Below are 22,986 nucleotides of genomic sequence, written 5' to 3'. Positions count from 1 at the left end.
TCAATTCCAAATGTTATTACGCAGATTTAGATTCCATCAAATTTAGTGTTAGGATCTGAACCATGCCTTCAGATCATTAAACTTAGGCCTCTAGATTACTAGTTCAGTGACGTCGTCACTATGTCACCACGTGCTGAGCTAAAACTTCAATATTCAATCAACCTGGAGTCGACAAAAAAAAAGTTGTAAACTGAACATGAAAATCTACTGTACTTAAATTTTGCTTAAAACCTGCAAAACAATGCACTGATAATTGCATTTAAATTGAAAAGTGTTTGAAACATTTATTGAGATCAATTAATACATGCTCATTTTACCCAAGACCCACACCACAAGGCATTTGGAGTAGCTTTCTCTTGCCTTTTTAGTATGAAGTATCTAACTGAACGTGGCTTAAAAAAGATACAATCCAATAATTGTGCACTGCACACAACTTTCTCTTAAAAGAAAGCATTACAAGTTTGTTTGCCACTGGCTATAAAGCATGCTGATGAAGACTCCTTTGAAAAACTACAAAGTTTAGGCTCAAATAGAAATCAAGCTATCGAGCCTCAGATACTGACAGAGTACGGAATGCACCTTAGCTTTGATTAAACACCCTAGTAAATTACAATGATGTGTTGAATATGGTCAAAAAGTTTTTATTTACTATAAATTTAGTTCACCTACCACTGAATTATGATATTTACAGAAATGGCAATAAAATGTGTCTTTTAGGATGTAATCCTCTGATTGATTGCATTATTTCTATGAGAGTATTCCTTCTTAAAATGCAAGTACAGCTTCAACCTAGGTTTATATAGGTTGAATCAAGCAAAAAAAACTGCCAGAAATCTGACAGTTATGTTTTTATTCAGTTGGATAAGAATAATGATTACATGCAACGAGTAACCAATTTCAACTCTGCATTTCTCCCATCAAATGTACGGTTACAGTAACAGGGTCTTAATCATATAACATACTGTTCAACAAATACTTTCTCACTGTCACATCCTTTGGACAATGATGGATAAGTACCTACCTCGACTGTCTTTACCAATATAAACCTGGCCCCTGAAATAGCTTCCTTCTACCAAATCTACGATCACCAGGGAACATCATGATATCTAGTCAATAATTTATAATTCCTTCTTTACTGCTTTCCTCAATGCAAGTCAATCCTTAAAACATCTAAATTACAGCAAAAAAAGAAAATCATTAGTGTGTAATCATTTTCAAGCAGGTTAGAAACTTGGTTTGTTAAGTCACACACTTGTAGGGATCTGCAGCAATATTTCAGCAGACTGTTAATTAGAAAACAACAAATAAAAAAATTATTCAGGGACAGTCATCAGCTGGTGCCTATAGGGAGTCATTTAATAGCAAAAAAAATGAAACTATAGCTACCTCAGACTTATTTAAGAAATTACTAATATTTATTTCTTGACCAAATGGGAGCTTTTCATGGAAATAGCAGCTTTCACTGTAATGCTGTGCATGGAGTCTGCTATGGTGATTTGCAGCTCTTGTTCAATCGGTGCCAGGTGTATATCTATGTAATCAGTGTCAGACCACACCAGTGTATGGAATGAAGCCACTCATTTATGATCATCGAATGTGATTCAATGTTACAGAGTACTGAAAAATGTTCTTAGATGCATAGCTTTCTGTGGTGTGTGTTCAGATGCCCTGCTCAGAGAACAGCAAATGCCTTTTCATTTCAGAGCAAAAGCTCTGCTGCTCAGCTGTAATTGAATCTATGGTTTACTGCCTTTGAAGTCACAGCATGAAACCCAGACCTCCCTTCAGATGGCTGGCAAGAGACAATTTCAGAATGCTCATTTGGAAGAGATTCTTCAGTACACTAATGAAAAAAATGGATGGAGCTCTCAGCACTTTGCTCACTGACTGCAGCTGCTGTGTGTGATCCACCAGCTTCTTGCTACTAAATAACTGTTTGGATCATGGTAAAAAAAACTTCACTCGAAGAAAAATTGTGCTGAGAATCAAAGGAGTAAGGCATCATCTTTTCCACATCATTTGGCCTCAAAAGGGGATTAACGATGCCTAATGCTGTTTCTGAAACCCTTTAAATCGTTTCTACAATTGGCAAGTCAATTTGCTTTCCATCTACCTCTACAAAGAAGCTAAAGGGCGCTCAGAGAGCATGTTGATGCATTTTTGTTCCTCATGAAGTATCGGGTAAGGTTTCCTTTTTCTAAAAGGATCATTGTGTCGTTCATTTCAAATCTACAAATTATCAATTATTGTGGCTTGCATCTTGCAATAGAAAAATTCTGAATATGCCTCCATTCTCAAAATCAACATGCTGTCTTTATTAAACTGATGTTTTTAAAGTAATGGAGTACTGGCTAGATTTTCCCTTATATGATTTGGGTATCCATGAAGCAAAACTACTGGAAATTACAGATGAGACTAATTTAGTAGTTACTGCAAGATACGAGGAAACTAAAGAAATATTTGAATGATCAATGATCACTTTCAAATATCTTTTTGCAGGACAATGAAACCTCATTGCTAGTAACATTTACAATCTGTGCATTCTCAAATATGAACAGATAATATATTTGCTGCAGGAGTGAAGATTACTTAATAACTGTCTTGTAAAATTGATAAGCACGAGAAATACCATAAAATCCTTCAGCATTTCAAACCTGCAGCAAGATTAACAATCAAGAAGAGTAAGCTACTATCAATGAAAACATGCAGATTCTTGCGGGATTTGTCATTTTGAAAAGGACAGTATATACAATTGACTTGGAACGGGGTGGGGAAGATGTGGCACACATCTCCTTGAGCTATGTCCTCTTAACATAGTATGAAGCATTCAGTAAATTCTGCAATAAAATTATGCTTTATATATTTTTCTTCAGCAGACAGCTGCCAGAATACTGCTGAAAACATTCACAACAAAAATGGGGATCTCTGCCATCACCGAAATAGAGGAGGTGAGAATCCAAGGAGAGAAAGAAGACAGAGAAGAATCTGTTCTTGCTCTGCTGGGAATAATAGGAACAATTCTAAATCTGCTTGTGATCATTTTTGTATATATCTATACGACATTCTGAAAGCTCACAAACTGGTGAGAAATAAGCTATTACCAAAATGTTCTTCAGAATGCAACTGCTCAACACAAGGTACGCTCAAATAAGCATTATCTATCCTCAGAAACATCAGTATTTCAGCATCTGATTAAATAATTTACACTAACAATGTGTGACACCTGCTTTCAATCATGTCAAAGGAATTTTATAACAAACTAATACCGTAAATGGGCATTACAGTGATTGCTGCCTATCACACATCAAGTGCAAAACAAAATACTAGCAGTTTAAAAATGTCTGATACTAAACTTGAGAACACAGTTTGAGATAAACTTTGGCATCCAAACAGGAAATATGTACATAATTTCTCAACATTTGTCTTCAATACATGGATTCTCACCAGTTGGTTACGAGGAATGAAAGTAGCAAAATAAAGACAAGGCAAATGGTTAAAAAAAAATCAACTTTTTGAAAATATATTTAACATCTATAAATCACAAGCATGGTACTAAAACATCAAAATGACTTTATCTTACACATTTTACTGTTCCAGACAAGTCACCGTGCTCTGCTAAACTGGTTATAATCTGTCAGTAATGGTAATATGATAAAATTCAAATGGATAAATTAGCCAATAACTCAATTCAACTGTGTATTACAGTCAATTTTAATCAAAATGCAGACAGATTATATCTCAATAAAAATGTAATGTAAACATTATGCTTGCGTAAGACAATGCATTAAGTGGCTGTGATCTCGTTGAAGCTATGCGCTGTTGAAGGCAATTGTCAAAAGAACTATATCTGCTAGTGAGAGTAGTCACGGAAATTAGTGGTATGGTCCAATAATTGGTGTTAACATCCATAATTTAGATGAATGACCCACCCCAAAACTGCTCAAATTTTCAGATGAAATTAATAAGAAGGGCAATGATATCAGTGAAACCACTTAGAAATTGCATAGTTTGAAAGGTAGGTAATTGATATGACAAAAGATTGCTTAAAGGAAGGAAAAATTGGCAGTACATGTCATTCATGAATGGTGTTGAAGCAGGTAGTAACAAAGAGAGAGAGATCTGGGAATCTTCACAAACTCAATACTCAAATAGCTAACCAGTGTAGGATATAATCAAAATCAATAGGATGTTGCCAGAGACCAAAACACAGAACAAAAGAGAAAGTCATAACTCTACATTTCTAGTCACACCACAGCTAAGCAATGGACACTCAGATACAAGATAGGTATTCAGTATTGCAAACAGCAATAAAAACAGTTGATCTGGCATGGCTTAAAGGTCTGCATTAAACAAAGTCTGAAAATTCCAGTGTTTACCAGCTCCACAAGATGCATCCAGGAAGAAATCTTAGAGATATACAAGATAGCAAACTGTATGGGACAGGTAATTCTGAAAATTATCCCATTCTTGCCATTTAACTAAAAGGATCCTAGGCTCAAGCTATTAAAAAGCAAGCCTAGAATTGATAAAAAGTAATTCTTTAGTGATCAACAATGTCATTGAATCCCTGGAGGACGAATGAGGCAAGACCAAAATCATTTTAAAAGCGAAGTACGTGATAGGACTGCGGGTTCAATCTGGCAAACAATTTATCTAAAAAGTCTTCCTCACCTGAGATTTCTTCATAATCAAGTCATTGTAGGTAAATGTGGGAGCCAATTTTTGTTCAGTAAACCATAGTACGACTCTGCTGTTCTGCTCTGAAAAGCGTGGTAGGAACTTCTATGCCCCCTTAGAAGTTGATGTGCTGTGGATAATGTCTCATCCAAAAGGTAGCACTTCTCAACGCTGCAGTGAACTGAAGCGACAACCCAAATTATGTGCTTACAACCCTGCAGGAGACACAAGCCTAACTGAATCACAGAATTGTTGCAGTCTAAGAAGTGGTCATTTAGCCCATTGTGTCTGCATTGGCTTCTCAAAGAGCATTATTACTTGATGTCATTCACTTGGCTTTTTCACAGGCCTTTGAATATTGCTTCCACTCCTATGATCAGCCACTGCCCCCTTGAAGGTCTTGTTTGACTTTGCCTCCATCACACTTCCAGGCAGTGCATTCCACTCGTTGGGAGACAGCACTTCCACATTTGCAAATCACTTTAAATATGTGACCCCTCATTCTCCAACCTTTCATGAGCTGGTACATTTTCTGCTTAATTATTCTATCCAGATCTCCCGGGATTTTGGAAACTTCTATCATATCTTCTCATACCCTTTTTTTTTTCCAAAGAAAACAGCGAGCCTCAACAATCTATCCTCATCAGACTGTTCTTGTGAAAATGATCTGCATTGTCTCCAATGCATTCATATGCTTCCAGTAATGTAGCACCAATACTCCATGTAAGATTTAACAAGTGTCATGAAAAAGTTCAGGATTACCACCTTGTTCCTGCACTCTTAGTCTCTGTTAACATGCTTTATTAACTGTTCTTTTCACAAGTCCTGAAACCATCGATGCACGGCACACCCAGATCCTTCTGCTTTTCCTCTCCCTGAAGTACTGTATTCCCTTTCTAAATTCTGTTCACACTTTTCCGATCCACATGGACGGCCTTGCACTTCTGTGCATTCAACTTCATCTGCCACCTAACTGCCCACTTCACCCACTTGCCTTGGCCCTTTTAGAGGTCTACGCCATCCTCTGCACACTTAACAACACTTAAGCTCTGTGTCACCCACAAACTTTGAAATTGCCTCCAGCACACTAGATCAGGAATATTTATCAGAAAATGCCAGGATCCCAATACAGACCTCCGGAGAACTCCAAATCAAGCTTTCCCACAGCCTAAAAAATATCTACTGACCACTACTGTTTCCTATTACTTTGCCAATTTTGTTTCAATGTTATTACTGTCCTTTTAATCCATGAGCTATAACTTTTTTCACAATGCTCTTGTATCAAATGCCTTTCCAAAGTCCATGCGTACAATATGACCAGCATTACCCTCATCAGTCCTTTCTGTTTCCTTGTCAAGAAAGGATCGAGAAAATTAGTCAAACTTCTCTCTTTAGAATCCACGCTGGCTCTTGCTAAACAACCCATCCTTTCTCACCCCCTCCCCAAGTGACTACTTTTCCTATCCCAAGTAATTGTTTCTAAAAGCTTCCTCAGTCATACTGGTCTGCAATTACTCGCGTTATCCAGACACCCATTTTTGAACAAGGGCACAATGCCTGCAATTCTTCAATTCTCTGGCACCTATCCAGGGCACGGACACAACTGGTAGATTATGGCAACTACCACCACAATTTCCCCTTTCACTTTGCTCAATATCTTTGATTTTATCTCCTCTAGTCCTACCGTCTAATTGATTTTAACTGTCAATGCGGAGACAGCAAGAACTGCAGACGCTGGAGTCAGAGTCCATACAGCGTGGAGCTGGAGGAACACAGCAGGTCAGGCAGTATCAGAGGAACAGGACAGTTGCCGTTTCAGGCCTGTCAACAACCCATCTAACACTGGTTCCTCATCAATTTTGAAATCACAAATATGCAGAGCATTGCTACCTCATCAGCACCTGACAAAGGAGCAGTGCTCTGAAAGCTTGTGACTTTAAATAAACCTACTGGACTGTAAGAGGAATGAAAACAACGTTGCTGGAAAAGCTCAGCAGGTCTGACAGCATCTGTGGAGGAGAAAACCAAGTTAACGTTTAGGGTCCGGTGGGCCTTCCTCAGAGCCCACAGGAAGAGTCACCAGACCCGAAACGTTAACTGTTTTCTCCTCCACAGATGCTGACAGAACTGCTGAGCTTTTCCAGCAACGTTGTTTTTGTTCCTGATTTACAGCATCTGCAGTTCTTTTGGTTTCTATTGGACTACAACCTGGTGACATATGCTTCCGACCTTGTGCACACCTGTCCAAAACCTATACCTCTACATCAATTTTGAGCCCTTCTAGTGACAAAAATTCCTTTTCTGACACCATGGCCTGTGTAACATTTATTTCCTTGCAAAGTATTCATTTAAATCCTCAGCCCTGCCTCTTTCCATGTGTAAATCTCCTTTCAGGTCCCTAAATCAGCCCTACTCCTTTTACCACCCTTCTATTATTGACGCAGCTACAGAAGACAAGGATAAATATACTGCCAGAGGTGAGGTTCACATCGGCCAACACAGTGAAGGGCTTTAGGAAAGAAAAATAAGTGTGGCACAAAGATAACTGAAGAGTCTACAACTAAAAATGGAATGGAGAGAGTGAGCAGTGTCACAGGTGTAGAAAAGGATATTTTAAAAATGCTGGTAAGGAATTTTGAAACTCGAAATGTGAACTACACAAATACTTGTTTGCTTCTATAGCTCTTAAAGACATAATTTTCAGGACTATTTTTCGAGGCAGGCCCACTTTATGGTAAGTAATAGCACTGCTATCAGAAGCGTCAACATTTCCCAATTATGATTGCTCATAAGATATTGGGTGCTAGAGGTGGCATTCCAACTTCATTGAAATTTACAGGATATATCTTTGATCACAACCAAGCAAATTTTCCAAACTACTTTGCACTTTCAGCATCACTGTCCTTTAAAGAACCTTTCACCAAACCTCAGGAAAACCACAGAAAAAGCAGTGATTTTTAAATTTTGCACTTGGGAAGTTTGTCAACTGTTAAATGTGTCAGTATCTACAGGTCAAATTCAGTACTAAGCAAACAATGTAATATTAACGGTAATACATGTACTGCAAAATATTGCTTATCTTCGTGTTAAAGAGTCATAAGCAAGACTATGCAAGACAACATGTGTATTTCATTCTTGGAGATCACCTGATTATTGAACCAGTGGTGAGATCTAAGTGGTCAACAAATGGAATAGAACCTCAGTCAAATGGAATCTAAATAAAGTAAACTGAATGTACACGTTGGGTCTAGAGATACACTTCTCAAACAGAAATTGTTGTAAACAGGCAGATCAATCAGATTTGCAAAAAGGCATGTGAGCTTATTATAAAAGGAACATAGTATGACTTCTTTGCAGGATCCATATTGTTTTGAATAAGCCATATTGGACCTGAAACGTTAGCTCTGCTTCTTTCTCCACAGATGCTGCCAGACCTGCCAAGTTTTCCCACATTTTGTGTTTTAGGTCACAAGAGCCTCTTAAGGTTATAACTTCTGCACTGCTGAACTAATGGCTACATCAGAACCATGAAACCATCTCCTCTCCCTACTGTTGCACATTAACTTGATCTGTAATTCCAACATTTTTTGTTGTCTGCTCACTGAAATTGAGGAGAAAAATGATTAATTATCGCAAATGAAATATTTTTAGACAAATTCTATGTGCCAAATCTTAGAATATTCACCTGTGAATTCCAACTATAACTTTATCTTTCCATTACAGTAAAGCAGCACAATAGAACATGCTGAAGGAAAGTATGATCGCAACATACACACAACTACAATTCAAATATGCCTTGCAATATCATTCTGTGTTAGGTCTGACAGGAAACCCCATGACTGAACAAAGTACATGAATATTTCATCGGCTGGGTCTGTGCACTTTTAAAAGACCAAGTCTTTTGCACAGCTTGAAGACTAATTAACTGCACTTAGCTCTTTTTAAAGGAAGAAGCATGTGCAATGGGCATCTTAACACTTCATATCAGCTGGGAAAAGCTACTGGGCACAAAAACTACTAAAAACAAACAGAAATTTAATGAAAAACAAAGTTATGAGCAGTATCTTTGTCACATTGAAGAGTAAATGAGGCAATAAAAATGATCTACAGTTAGCACAAATCTAGCGTCAGCAGCACCATCACAGAAAAATCAGAATACGTCCCCTTACTTCCATTAGTTTTCATTCCCAGTGCAATAAAATATTGCCAGATTTGCAGATTTTCACTGTCCATGAAATAACTTCCTCTTTGCAGCGGTGAAACAGATCTCAAGGTCACAAGAAAGTTACAGAAGAGGTGGCATTGAGCTCCATCTTAATTCATCCACTCTGAGACAAGTTTATTGAGTTTAAAATCTATGGTGCTGTTGTCCTGTTTTAATTAGTTGACAAGCTTTTCCATTTGACGATTTCTCATTCCATAATCTAAAGCCTGAAACTGGGATATCTTCATATCAGACTAAAAATTTCATCTCTGCTACTTGCCTCATAACTGCCAGCGGGGGGCCAATCCCATTTCTGAAGAAGGGCCCCGACCCAAAATATCAGGTTTCTTGCTCCTCTGATGCTGCCTGGCCTGCTGAGTTCCTCCAGCTCCACAGTGTGTTATGCCAATCACATAGCTCTGCCTCTGCACTGCACATAATGCTAGGATGTCTCCTTTGCACTTTGGTGATCGGAAAAAGGCACAGTACTTGAAGTGAGCCTGGTCAGCACAACACAAACTTGGTCATCACTTCTTGACTTGTGTTATAAAACTTGCATAGTAGAATAACCAAAGTCAACCAAATGTCAGGACCGCAACTTCCCCCCCGCAGTGGTCGAGAACACCCTCGATCGTGTCTCCCACATTTCCCACACTTCATCCCGCACGCCCCGCCCCCACAATAACCGCCAAAAGGGAATTCCCCCTAGTCCTCTCATACCACCCCACCAACCTCCGGATACAACGCATCATCCTCCGACACTTCCGCCATCTACAATCCAACTCCACCACCAAAGACATTTTTCCAACCCCACCCTTGTCTGCCTTGCGGAGAGACCAAGCTCTCCGTGACTCCCTTGTCTGCTCCACACTCCCCTCCAACCTCACCACACCTGGCACCTTCCCCTGCAACCACAGGAAGTGCTACACTTGCCCCCACACTTTCCCCCCCTCACCCCCATCCCAGGCCCCAAGATGACTTTCCATATCAAGCAGATGTTCACCTGCACATCTGCCAATGTGGTATATTGTATCCGCTGTACCCGGTATGGCTTCCTCTACATTGGGGAAACCAAGCAGAAGCTTGGGGACCGCTTTGCAGAACACCTACGCTCAGTTCACAATAAACGACTGCATCACCCAGTCGTGAACCATTTCAACTCCCTCTCCCATTCCTCAGACAACATGTCCATCCTGGGCCTCCTGCAGTGCCATAATGATGCCACTCGTAAGTTGCAGGAACAGCAACTCATATTCCGCTTGGGAACCCTGCAGCCCAATGGTATCAACGTGGATTTCACCAGCTTCATAATCTCCCCTCCCCCCACTGGATCCCAAAACCAGCCCAGCTCATCCCCGCCTGCCTAACCTGTTCTTCCTCTCACCTATCCCCTTCTCCCACCTCAAGCTGCACCTCCATTTCCTACCTACTAACCTCATCCAGCCCCCTTGGCCTATCCATCCTTCCCGGACTGACCTATCCCCTCTCCACCTCCCCATCAATACTCTCCTCTCCACCTATCTTCTCCTCTATCTATCTTCGGTCCACCTCCCCCTCTCTTCCCTATTTATTTCAGAATCCTCTCTCCATCTCCCTTTTCTGAAGAAGGGTCTAGGCCCAAAACGTCAGCTTTTGTGCTCCTAAGATGCTGCTTGGCCTGTCGTGTTCATCCAGCTTCACACTTTGTTACCTCAGATTCTCCAGCATCTGCAGTTCCCATTATCTCTCATCTCAACCAAATGTCTGCTGGTTTACTACAGCTAGGTCTGTTAGGTACATAGCCGACTGAAATTTCTTAGCCTCTTTTGGCTTCACTCTGAGCTATTTGAGCACCATTTAGAGTAAGGAAAAGTTTAAACCATAAAACAATTGAATTGATGCAAACTAAATCTCTTTTCCAAGCATATTACCAATAACACTGACTGGAAAAATTCAAAGTTTGAAAGCTAAAGCTCTCTTCATCATGTCGACAGTTCAAACTATTCAAAACATCTAAAAGGTCATCAAAAAGATGTGGAATTATATATTTTGCAAGATTTTCTAAAGTTACAGATTTTCTTTTAAAAGATACAAATAAGGAACAGATATCAAGAGAACAAAATTTTACTGCCTACAACAGATAAATTACAAATACCATTAACATTACAACTCAACCCAGATTAGAAGTAGCATGCAATTAATGTACCTATGAATGCCTGATGAAATATGGTCAATATTTTCCCAAGTACTTCAAATTGACTAACGTAAATAATTGAATGGGACTACATTACTTTTGAAAAGACACTTAAATTGGATCATTGGCAAATTGTAGATGACAATGTATTTAGTTGCAACATAGTAGACAAAGATGAATAGCTTTTATGGTGCATTCTGAAAAATATAGCAATGTCCCATTTTTCAAATTTGTCCCAAGGCTGACAGAAATATACAGCATATGAAACAAGTATCAAGTACCAGAAACTAGTTATGTCCATAGCAGAAAGGTAAGGAGGATGGCAGTACAGCATTCTAGTTGATCTGCAGTACATCAGCATCATAGCTGCTCATGTCACTGCCGAGTGCAACATTACATCTGTAAAGGCAAAGATGCATTGCTCCCTCTAATGGCACCAATATCCTACTCACGTTTTTATTCAGCATCTCCAGGGTCTGGGAGCCATTAGCCAGTGCCACCATTCGTGGCACCAATCGTCAAATTTCACCAGACTTCCCCTGTTGTAGGCCACTACCAGACTGTGATTAAAGACCTCTTCAGACCTTTCACAAACACCAAATGACCCCACAGCCAAATGCGCCATTAATCGTGACATTTTAAATCTTTATATACTAAGTACTATAGTGCAGAATAACACGGTCTCTCCAGCTGTAAACATCATGCTGTGAGGTTTTTCACCAGGCTATGTTGGGGGCAGGAAAAGCATGCCCAAAATACACGACTTGCCTCCTTCACCAAGCCGACAAACTGAAGGAAGGATCATAGATACACAATATTGCTGACAGGTTTACTGTCTCTAAACTGGATTAGAAAATAATTTAAATTTCAAATTTTGAATCAAAATAAAACAATGGTAAAGGTAAGGAACCTAAAAGGTTTCTTTAAATGGCAGATGACTTTATGACAGCAATAAGCAAATAAAAGCAACTCTCTCCCAATTCATCCTTCATATTTTAAAACTGATTTTTAAGATGCAGAGGAAAAGAAAGGTTTAAATATGATGCTTGTTGCAAGTTACAACAAAATCTAATGGTTCTTTGCAAAATAAAGGCCCAGTTCTAGCATTTTGATCACGACGTAGAAGTTGTATTGAGTCAAATGATATTTTTAAACTTCATTTGTTTGTTCACTTTAATGATAAACATTCCTGAACAAGGATAGCTTTGTCAAAATAAGTTTCATTAGTGCCCTCTGCAACATAGCTGTTTATAGTGACCATTAACATACTCTCTGCTGAGGTGTTTCAAGACACTTGAACCACATACTGCATATAAACAAAAATGCCTTGATTAAATTTGTAATTGTGCCCATGATTGGATTTTCAACCATAAGGCTTGTGACATTACACTGTTATAGAATGAATTGACATAAGTGGTTTTGTGTACATAAAACCAGTTGTAAAACCAAATACTTAAACGGAGGGTCCGCTTGCTCTTCCGTGATCGAGCAATGTAAAATTTGTAGGCTGGGAGATGCCATTTTTATGGAAGTTGCACAATAGAATTAGGTGAAACTATAAGGAAAATCTGAAAGCCTGTACAGAGATGACAGTATTTAAAATGGTTCTTTTTTTAAAGTTTTGTTTTGAAGAAGATTGAACAAGGCAATGTATCGAGAAAGCTGCAATATAAAGTCTAGCCTGGACTGGAGTGACGTGGTTATAGTTATCCATATTTGGCTTTAATCTACTTCTGGGGCCACTTAGTGTCGCAAATGTAGTAAAAACCCTCAGAAAACAACTTCCATCCCCAAGACAAGTGCAAGAAGTCTCTCAAGGTGGACTCTGTCATCACAATAAATTAGAGTTTCAGAAATATTTGGAGGTCCAGTGTGCAGTGCAGAAGCAGCAAGCACTGGGGCTCATGTTATAAAGGTAATCAGCATAGTTAAGAAGACAGAGACAGAAACTAAAGTATCCCTTGAGAAAGGAGAAGAACGAACACAATACATATGGCGCAGGTGGCTACACAGTATATTCCTACAGTCAGGAAGATGGTGATTGATTGACAGTTATAATACAGGCAAGAAGAATAACAGGTGAGTAATTTTTTCACCATAGCACACATTGCACTTGGATGCACGGGAAGGGGGAGAAAAATAACAAACTGTGGCAATGGAAGAGCAGGGAAGGAGTGATATTAGACAGGTGAGCAATCAAGTCTTAATTGATGATGGAACAAAGGATTGAGAAAAGTACAAAAAAGTGATGTGGCAAAGTCTGACATGTTTGATTGATAAAGATAGTAATTTTAACACAACTGTCCCAGTGTAAGGGTATCAGGGGTACAGGAGAAACAGAAGAGGCTCATCAACTTGACAGGTGGTGCTGGATAGAGCTTTACAGATTTCTTAAATAGAGTAGTCCACAAGGCAGAGTCTGCAAATTGGATAGGCTTCATTCAAATCAAACCAATACATGTGTGGTGGAATGGATTTCAACTATTCCTTCAACTATACAAGAGGTACATCCAAAAGCACATAGAGAAGGGTTAAGAATGCTGAGAGTAGGATAGATAGGTTATCTGGGGAAGGAATAGAAACTAGTTTCGAGCAAACATAAGATCTGAGAAAGATAGTGAAGGAAATAACTTAAAAATTAGAAGTCAAGAAGTATAAGAATATGAAATCAAAGTTGCAGTGTCTATATATAAAGTTCAAAGAATTCATAATAAAATTGAGAAACCACATACATTACTAAATAGGGAGGGAAATCTATATTGTCATTAACGGAACCATTAAGGTCATAAAGTAGGCTGAATGACCTTCCTCACTGTGGTTATCTTGAGATAAGATCGGTGGAAGAGCTCAGACCTACACAAGTGCAAATACCTCCTTTTCAGTGCTATTTATTTTCCATAAATAGAATTAATTTGAAAAATTAAATTCTGCAAGCTACAAGTACCTTTCCGGATTGAAATTCAATCAGCACATATATTCACGAACATGACTCATCCACTATTTCAACACACTGACAGCAATAACATAGGTGAGTACATAAACACAGTCAACAGCATGAACTGCCCAGAAGAGGTTTAGTATTGTTTTTAAAAAAAGTTGCACCTTTGTAAAGTTGAAGTATAGAAATAAAATAAAAGATAAATAAATAAAATAAAAGATCAAATGAAATCTTTTTGAATTTTTTTAAAAAGGTACTGGTCAAGCTGAAAGGTCTGAAGATGGATAAATAAACCTGGACCAGATGGACTACACCGCAGAGTTCTGACAGAGGTAGCTCAGGAGATTGTACAGGTAATGACGATGATCCTTCAGGAATCACTGGAGTAGGTTTAAGGAGGGAGGGAAGCAGAAGACAGGCTGGTTAGCCTGACCTCTGTCGAAGGTAAGATTTTAGAGTCCATTATTAAGGGCAAGATTGAAATACTTGGAAGTATATCATAAAATGGGGCTGAGTCAGTGCAGCTTTGACATGGGGAAGTCATACCTGACGAATCTTTGTCTAATTTGCTCATTACCACCTCAAAGGTCAGCCAATGGATGAGATCTATTTAGATTTCAAGAAGGTCTTTGACAAGGCCACGCGGCTGCTAAATAATATGAGCCCATGGCGTTCGGGGGCAAGGTACTGGCACTGATATAGGGTTGGTTGATTGGCGGAAGGCAGAAGGTGGGGAGAAATGATTTTTTCAGGACGGCAGCTGGTGACTAGTGGAGTCCTCAGGGGTCAGTGTTCGGACCAGGACTATTCATGTTACACTTTACTGACCTAGATGAAAGAAGAGGGTATTGCTGCTAAGTCTGCAGATGACAGATAGGTGAAGGGAGAAATTGTGCTGAGGAAGCGGAGAGGCTGCAGAAGAGCTTGGACATACAAGGAGAGTGGGCAAAGAAGTGGCAGATGTAATACAATGTGGGAAAGTGTGATGTTATGCACTTTGGTGGGAAAGGCTTCAGAAATCTGAATCAGAGAACTTGGGAGTCTTTGTTCAGGATTCTCTTCAGGTGAACATGCAGGTTCAGTTGGCAGTTAGGAAGGCAAATGCTCCTCTCTCTCATGGTCTAGTCACTCAGGAAGCAGCAAGCAGTAAGCAGTTAGGAAGCTGTTGGAAGTGGTGGCAGGGAATGATTTGCCAAGGTTCCTTTCACCTAAGTAGAGGTCAAAACCTTTGCCAGCATGAGACTGTGCTTGTTGCCAAGGCTAGAACTAAGGGCATTAATGGGGGCTCTGGGGAGGGGGGGGGGGGTGGTGGGGATAGCTGTGTGGGATCTTAGGAAGAGCTTGGCTTGGGTTGGCGGCTTCATAATTGATAGGAGAAAGCCACGAGGAAGTTGGTGGTTACCAAATAGAGATCATTAAAATTATGAAATGTTTTGATAAACTGAACATCTTAGGACTCACTGATGTTACCTAGCATGGTGACGAAACGTCTGAACAAAAGCAAGCCAGCTTGGCGAGTAAATCAACAACTTCACCTAAATTCAGTGTCACAATGTGTACAATGACTATTCACATGTAACATACGTTTTATATCTTGGTTCTGCTATGTTTTAAGACAATCTTTTCATAAATTGGATCAGGAGAAATTCAGAATTATGGGGAATTATGGGGTCAAATTATGGGGAACAGCATAACTAGAGACTCACACTATAACAATGAGACGTTTACTAAGAAATTCAACAGGAAATTCAGATGAAATTTCTTTACCTAGAGTGGTAGGAATGCTACCAGATGGTGTGTTTAACACCAACAGAATGGATTTAATCAAGGGGGAAACTCTAAAGGTGCAAGAAGGTGGAAACAGAAGATTATGACGATAGATTTAGACAAGATGAGAGGAAACTCCAGTGGAGCCTAAGTGCCGGCATGGATTGGTTGGGCCAAATAGCCAGTTTCAGTGTGTATATTGAAAGAAATACTAAATTAAGGAAAAGTAAAGAAAGAGAAAGGAAGATTAAATGGAGAGTGGGGAGGAAACAAGGTTAAAACAAATTAAATTTCCTAAAATATGGTGTGGTCACCAGTCAGTACAAATGAGTGTCTTTTCTTGAAACTGTGCAGTAATGAAATTTGTACTGTATCAGCAACGGTGGATAAACAGACAGCTCAGGCTTCTCTCTCAGTCCACGACAATGACCCCTATAGGGACCCAACTTCAATCACCACGTACAAACTATTCTCTTGCACAACTGCAAATTCTATTTAAAACTAAGCAAATAAATCACTAGTCCCTAGTTTAATTATCTTCTGAATTTCTCCTGATCCAATTTATGAAAAGATTGTCTTAAAACATAGCAGAACCAAGATATAAAACGTATGTTACATGTGGATAGTCATTGTACACATTGTGACACTGAATTTAGGTGAAGTTGTTGACTTACTCGCCAAGCTGGCTTGCTTTTGTTCAGACGTTTCGTCACCATGCTAGGTAACATCAGTGAGTCCTAAGATGAAGCGATGTTCTTCTACTCTGCTTGGAATTTATACTGAGCGGACAGTCTGAACAAAAACGAACCAGCTCAGTGAGCAAGTCAACACCCTCACCCACAATCCGAGCTACAAATCTTTGCAAGAAGCCTTTACCATTGAATAAAGGATGTGGGCACTCAATTAGTATGCAGTTGGTTGGACGTGCTGCATAAACTGGTCTGCAGCTTGTTGCTCACTCAGACGAATACGCTGCTTCAATTTTTTCTTTATAGAATCCCTATTTGGCCCAACAAGTCCACACCAACCCACCAAAGTGCATCCCACCCATCCTCCTACCCAGTCCTTGTAATCCTGCATTTTCCATGGCTAACGCACCTAACCTACACATCCCTGAACACTATGGGTAATTTAGCATGGCCAATCCACCTAACCTGCACATCTTTGGATTGTGGGAGAAAACCGGAGCACCCAGTGAAAACTCACGTAGACACGGGGAGAAAATGCAAATTCCTCACAGACAGTTGTCTAAGACTGGAATCGAATGGGGTCCCTTTCACTGTGAGGCAGCAGTGCTAACCACCGAGCTGCCATGCTGCCCCACAAACAAAATGCCACACTATCAAGCAAAGGTTTTAGGAAGATATCTAGAATCGTTTTTAGAAGAAAAGGAAATTTGTTCCAGGACTTAGACCATGACAATAATTAAACTGAGAATAACATCAGAGACAACATTTTCCTGTTAACCATTATTGTTCCTGTTACAACACTGTGGTCGTGGAAATCAAACTCCATTACTCCCAGAGTCGGGACAAATGTGAAAAAATGTCGTCAAATTATCCAAAAGCTCCAATATATCTAACTGATGAAATCACACTATATTTACCAAGGAGACAGCGCAAACAAATTGAGTTTAACCAAAGACAATTAAGAAATATCAAATTGCTAATTTATAACTTTAAAACAAATTCTACCTTTAAAGCTGTGCATCCAGCTCGACACCCTGTAATCTCGGATTCTCCAGCATCTGCAGTTCCCATTATCTCTCTCTACCTTTAAACTTCCCCCCACCCTTTCATAAACAGACAGGCACACAAAGATAAAATATGGGTGGGGAAAAGAAGAAAAATATAGCACTAATCTGACAACAGAATTCAAGTTGTTTTCTTTCTCTTTCTTTCAATTTTCTTTTTAGCTCATTGCTGATGAGATGAGGTTTTTGCACATGGGTGTCATTTTTCATTTGCTAGTGGAGAATTTGATTTTTTTAAAAGTTGTTTTTGAAGGTGTTTTATCCTCCCTTTAATGTCTAGGAAAGTCAGTGAAAGACAGCTAGCTGTTCCTGACGATTTTCAGGTACCTCCACACAGGAGAGACTTTTTGATGTCATTTTGCAGGTGAGAGGTTTTCCTTCTGCACTAATTTTACACATGCCATGGTGACATTGGCAGGAGCCAATCAAAATGCTCATGTCGAGCAATTCTCCCTCTTGTGCAGGAACCACTGGCTCCATGGCATTTGCCTTTCTTCTCGCTGCATATTACTCAACGTTGCTGTCCCCGGCCCAAAATACTCCAAATAAACATGACTTTTAAAGCTGCAGCTATCCCTTTGCACACAGTCTCATTGGTTGAAAGCAGTATCTTCCATTTTTTAGCTAAGAGTCTAAACAAACTGTAACAATGATTTTCACATGTTTCCACCCTTAGGAAAGAGGAGATGCCATTTCAAAAGAAGGAACATCCCTTCTTCTGCAAGAAGGCTTCAACAGTTTCTACTTCCATTTTGTTTTTTGATTACACAAAACCAGGTATTAACTTTTATTGCTTGGTCACTTATCACTCCAAACCCAATCTTTCACTGTCTTTGATCCAAAATATTCAAGCAAAGCAGAACCAAAAGAATTGCAGATGCTGTAAATCAGGAACAAAAACAAAGTTGCTGGAAAAGCTCAGCAGGTCTGGCGGCATCTGTAAAGGAAAAAACAGAGTTAACGTTTCGGGTTCAGTGGCCTTCCCCAGAACTCATCCCCAGATTTCTAAGGAAGGGTCATTGGACCCAAAACGTTAACTCTTTTTTTTCTCCTCCACAGATGCTGCCAGACCTGCTGAGCTTTTCCAGCAACTTTGTTTCTATTCAAGGCAAGTGTCACGACTTACTGGGGTAGTGAGGTTCGACAGAGCACACTACTCCAGTGAAACACGACCCTTCAAAGAAACTTAAAACAGAGCTAGGCACCAACTCATGCGAAGGCAAATTTCATCAAGTCATAAAGCATTTTTAAAATTAAAAGATGCGCACATTCAAAACTTTAAATTGATATAGAAAGCACTTCAAACAGAAACCAAACACATTTAACACCATTTTATTAATGCTACTTACCAGAGTCATTTCTCAAATAGGATGACATAGCAGGAATAAGACAGGATTGACTGAGTAACTCCACAAGCACAGAAGGAAGGGCATTATTGTTGTGTCCCCTACTTTCACCAAGCTGTACTTCTCCGGAAAAGTTGCTTCCCCCAGGATTTATATAACTGGCAAGAACCTAACAATTCAGCAGATAAACAAATTAAGGATTGGATTTGAAAGATTAAAATAGATTTTGATTCATCATTTTATCCTGAATTTAAAAAAAACATCCTAAAAGGTTACAAGAATTTGCAGAGAGTATTTTTTGACAATAGCACACTTTTAGATTCAAATGACAACATTAAAAATCAAAGTAAAGTCAATTAGCCAAATTACATCCAAAACGGCAGTTATGTTTAGGGTGAGGCACTGAAAATGTGGGCTACAACAGTTATCAATAGCCTGATACTGTGACCGGGACTTTACTCTTCAGTGGAAGGAAGTTACAATTCACTAGGATCGGATCTCAAACACACTATCAGACAGGATAGCAACAGCCTAGAAACTAACCAAAATGATTGAGATGTAAAGTTAGGTTCGTTGAAACTTCGATGGAAGTTGGATTGATTTTGTTGCAGTGATGTCACCAAGGGGGCATCTTGATCATTCACTTGTGGGATGTGGGCTTCGCTGGCTTGTCAGCATTTAATTGTCCATTCTGAGATGCCCTTGAGAAGGTGGTGGTGAGCTGCCTTCTTGAAGTGCTGCAGTCCACAATGCCTCTGCGGAGGGAAACCCAGGATTTTGACCCAGTGACAGTTCAGGAACAGCAATGTATTTCCAAGTCAGGATGAGGAGTGGCTTGGAGGAAACTTGCAGATGGTGGCGTTCCTTAATATCTACTGCTGATGTGCTTCTAGATGGAAGCGGCTAAGAGGTTGGAAGGTGCTGTCTGAGGATCTTTGATGATAGTGTACACCGCTGTTACTGACTCTCAGTGGTGGAGGGAGTGGATGGTTGAGTGTGTGGTGACAATCAGGCAGGCTGCTTTGGTACTGGATAGTCTTGAACTTCTTGAGTGTTGAGGGAAAGATTATTCCAACACAGTTCTGACATATGCCTTGCAGTAGGTAGACAGGCTTTGGGGAGTCAGAAGGCGAGTTACCCACCACATTCCTAGCCTCTAGTATTCATTCCTAGTAATCCTACCCTCTGACTTGCTCTTGTGACCACTGTGCTTATGTGGTGAGTCTAGTTGAACTTCTGACCAATGGCAACCCCAAAGATGTTGATAGTGGGGGATTCAGTGATAGCAACACCATTGAATATGAAGGGAAGGTGATTAGATTGTCTCTTATTGGAGATGGGCATTGATTGGTATTTGTGTGACACAAATGTCACTTGCCACTTGTCAGCCCAAGCCTGGATATTTTCCAGATTTTGTTGCATTTGAACATGGACTGTTTCACTATCAGAAGAGTCACAAACAACACTGAACATCGTTCACTGATGGCTGCATGTCACCACCTCTGACCTTATGATGGAGGGAAGGTCAGTGAAGCAGTTGCTGATGGTTGGGGCTAGGACACTAGCCTGAGGAACTCTGCAGAGATATCCTGGAGCTGAGACAACTGACCACCAACAACCACAACCATCTTTCAATTTGGCAGGTATGATTGGAAATAATGGAGAATTTTCCCCCCAATACACACATTTTCCAGTTTTGCTAGGGGTCCTTGATGCCACACTTGGTCGAATGCGGTCCTGATGTCAAGGGTTGTCACTCTCACTTCATCTCTGGAATTCAGCTTGTGTCGACGTTTGAAACAAGGCTGTAATTAGGTCAGAAGCTAAATGATCTTGGCAGCACCCAAACTGGGCATCACTGAACCGGATATTGCTGAGGTATTTCTTGATAGCACTGTCGATGGAAGATGTCATCACTATACTAATGATTGAGTGTATATTGATGGGACAGTAATTGGCAGTGTTGGATTTATCATGTTTTGTGTGCACAGGACATACCTGTGCAATTTTCCACATCAGGTAGATGTCAGTGTCGAAACAATACTGGAACAGTCTGGCTAGGGAAGCAGCATGTTCTGGAGTACAAGTTTTCAGTACTATTGTTGGAATGTTGTCAGGGCCCACAGTCTTTGTAATGTACAGTGCCTCCAAGTATTTTCTGGTATCAGGTAGAGTGAATCAAATTGGCTCAAGCTGGCGTCGGTAATGCTGGGGACCACTGGAGGAGGCTGAGGGAAAGGAGGTAGTGTGGTGCCTTGGGATTGCTGAAGGTGATGTTGCAAATATCAATATTAAGTAATTATGGTTACATGAAAGAGAGAGAGAGAGAGAGAGAGAGAGAGAGAGAGCAACAGCAAGGCCAAGGGTGATAATGTGTGTGCGCGAGTAACCAGACGTACACGAGACGAAGGGGCAAGGCTCCAAAAGCTCATATTCAAATAAACCTGTTAGACTATATCCTGGTGTTGTGGGATTTTGACCTTATAGTGAATAGGCGAGATAATATTACAGGGTAAGGTAATTTCACTGAAGCCTAGTTCCATGACGTGGTATTAAATCAAACGTTATAGTCACTTATTGCCAAGGCTGCAAGAAGTCAACATGGATGAGAAATAATAAATAATAGCCAGGAAAATAACAGCTTGTTCAAGAATTTTAAACTGGAAAGTTGGACTGAAAGATAGGACAGAATTGTGTAAGGACATGGAGGCAATTAGGGTTTCTGTTGAAATAGGAATTTCAACAGAATTTAAAAATTGGGGTGTACAGTACCCAAAAAATGATACCCAAAAAGCTAATTAGAATGAGCTTGGTGAAAGGGTAATTCCCTAAAACAGTCACCATCTAGGTTTCAAACTTGAAACTCAATTCCCTGATCTCTATTTGGAGCCAAGAAGTTCTTGAAAACTGGAGGTGCAGGGGAGGGGTTTAAGGAGATGGGCGGCATGGTGGCTCACTGGTTAGCACTGCAGCCTCACAGCGCCAGGAACCCAGGTTCAACTCCAGCCTCGGATAACTGTCTGTGTGGAGTTTGCACATTTTCCCGTGTTTGCGTGGGTTTCCTCCTGGTGCTCCGGTTTCCTCCCACAGTCCAAAGATGTGCGGGCTAGGTGGATTGGCCATGCTAAATTGCCCATAGTGTTCAAGGGTGTGTGGGTTATAGGGGGACGGGGACGGGGACGGGTGGGATGCTTCAAGGGGCGGTGTGGACTTGTTGGGCCGAAGGGCCTGTTTCCACACTGTAGGGAATCTAATCTAAAACAGAGGAAAAAATCCATCTGGGACTATCCTTAGCCTCCAAACTGATCATTAAATCCACGGTTTTTTTTCTGACAGTAAGTAAGGTCCAGTAGACCTTAAGAGTCAAGTCAATTCTGGGAATGGATGGGAAAGTCAACTGCCTATCAAGTTAAGCATTTGTTTGCTCCCTTTAAGAAGGCATAGTGGAAACTGTAAGGAGGACCAAGCTGAATAGGAGACAAATCATTTTACTAGGATACAACACATGTATTTTGACAAATGGAAATGCTTGAACATTGAAAGTTGTTAAGTCAGTTAGTCAGCATTTACCTGCAGAAGACAGGTAACGTGTTCCTCCTCCAGTCTCTGCTTAGTTAGAGCTTGTTCCACATCCCAACCTGATGCTGTAGAACCTGTTCCAAAGCCTGTGCCTTTGGCCCAATATAACTGCTGGTCTTCAGTAGAAGAGTTTGTGTGCACACTGGAAACTTGTGGCTGTTTGAGAAGTTAAAGAGAAGTTGAAAACTTCCTCGTCAGTCATTAACCAAATTACAGTTTACACAGACACAAACAAAATCAATATATATTTATGCAAACGTATGTTTATTGAGAGCAAATACATTGACATGCACAGTTCTGGTTCTGCCCTTTGACTTCTCTGCTTTTTCAACAGGAATTTAAGCCCAGTCTCAAACGCCACAAATGGATCCAAAATTGTTCACAATCTTGAGTATATCACTAATGTGGTTATCAAGCTGGCAAAATGTCTATTTTAAATGAAAACCATCAACATACCTATTTATTTTCACTTCTTATGGGATTAAGTATATCTACAATTTACATTAATCTGTTTATAAAATCTTATAAACACATATTGAATAGTTGAAA

At 40.0% G+C, this 22,986-nt stretch overlaps 2 protein-coding genes across 11 annotated transcripts in view; one reads left to right on the top strand and one right to left on the bottom strand.

The window, feature by feature from the left end:
* Window positions 1-22,986, bottom strand: part of birc6 (baculoviral IAP repeat containing 6) — a 231,075-nt gene that overhangs the window by 44,623 nt on the left and 163,466 nt on the right. For all 9 annotated transcript variants that reach the window (XM_048536940.2, XM_048536945.2, XM_048536946.2 and 6 more), the window contains 2 exons: window positions 22,429-22,593; window positions 18,862-19,027 (listed from right to left, as the gene is read on the bottom strand). In XM_048536940.2, coding sequence (XP_048392897.1) covers window positions 18,862-19,027; window positions 22,429-22,593 — 331 coding nt within the window. The remainder of the gene's footprint in view (window positions 1-18,861; window positions 19,028-22,428; window positions 22,594-22,986) is intronic.
* LOC132210037 (protein TUNAR-like) lies at window positions 1,774-3,228 on the top strand. Of its 2 annotated transcripts, none has more exons than XM_059648826.1 (2): window positions 1,774-2,181; window positions 2,877-3,228. In XM_059648826.1, the coding sequence occupies exons 1-2, from the start codon at window positions 2,170-2,172 to the stop codon at window positions 3,066-3,068; spliced, it is 204 nt and encodes a 67-aa protein (XP_059504809.1). In that variant the 5' UTR covers window positions 1,774-2,169; the 3' UTR covers window positions 3,069-3,228. The 2 variants fall into 2 exon arrangements, with proteins under 2 accessions (XP_059504809.1, XP_059504808.1); XM_059648825.1 differs by having other exon boundaries at window positions 2,874-3,228.

This window comes from Stegostoma tigrinum, chromosome 9 (assembly GCF_030684315.1).
Source record: "Stegostoma tigrinum isolate sSteTig4 chromosome 9, sSteTig4.hap1, whole genome shotgun sequence".
NCBI lineage: Eukaryota > Metazoa > Chordata > Chondrichthyes > Orectolobiformes > Stegostomatidae > Stegostoma > Stegostoma tigrinum.
Note: the sequence above shows the minus strand (reverse complement) of the source record. Positions and strands in the feature narration are given on the sequence as shown.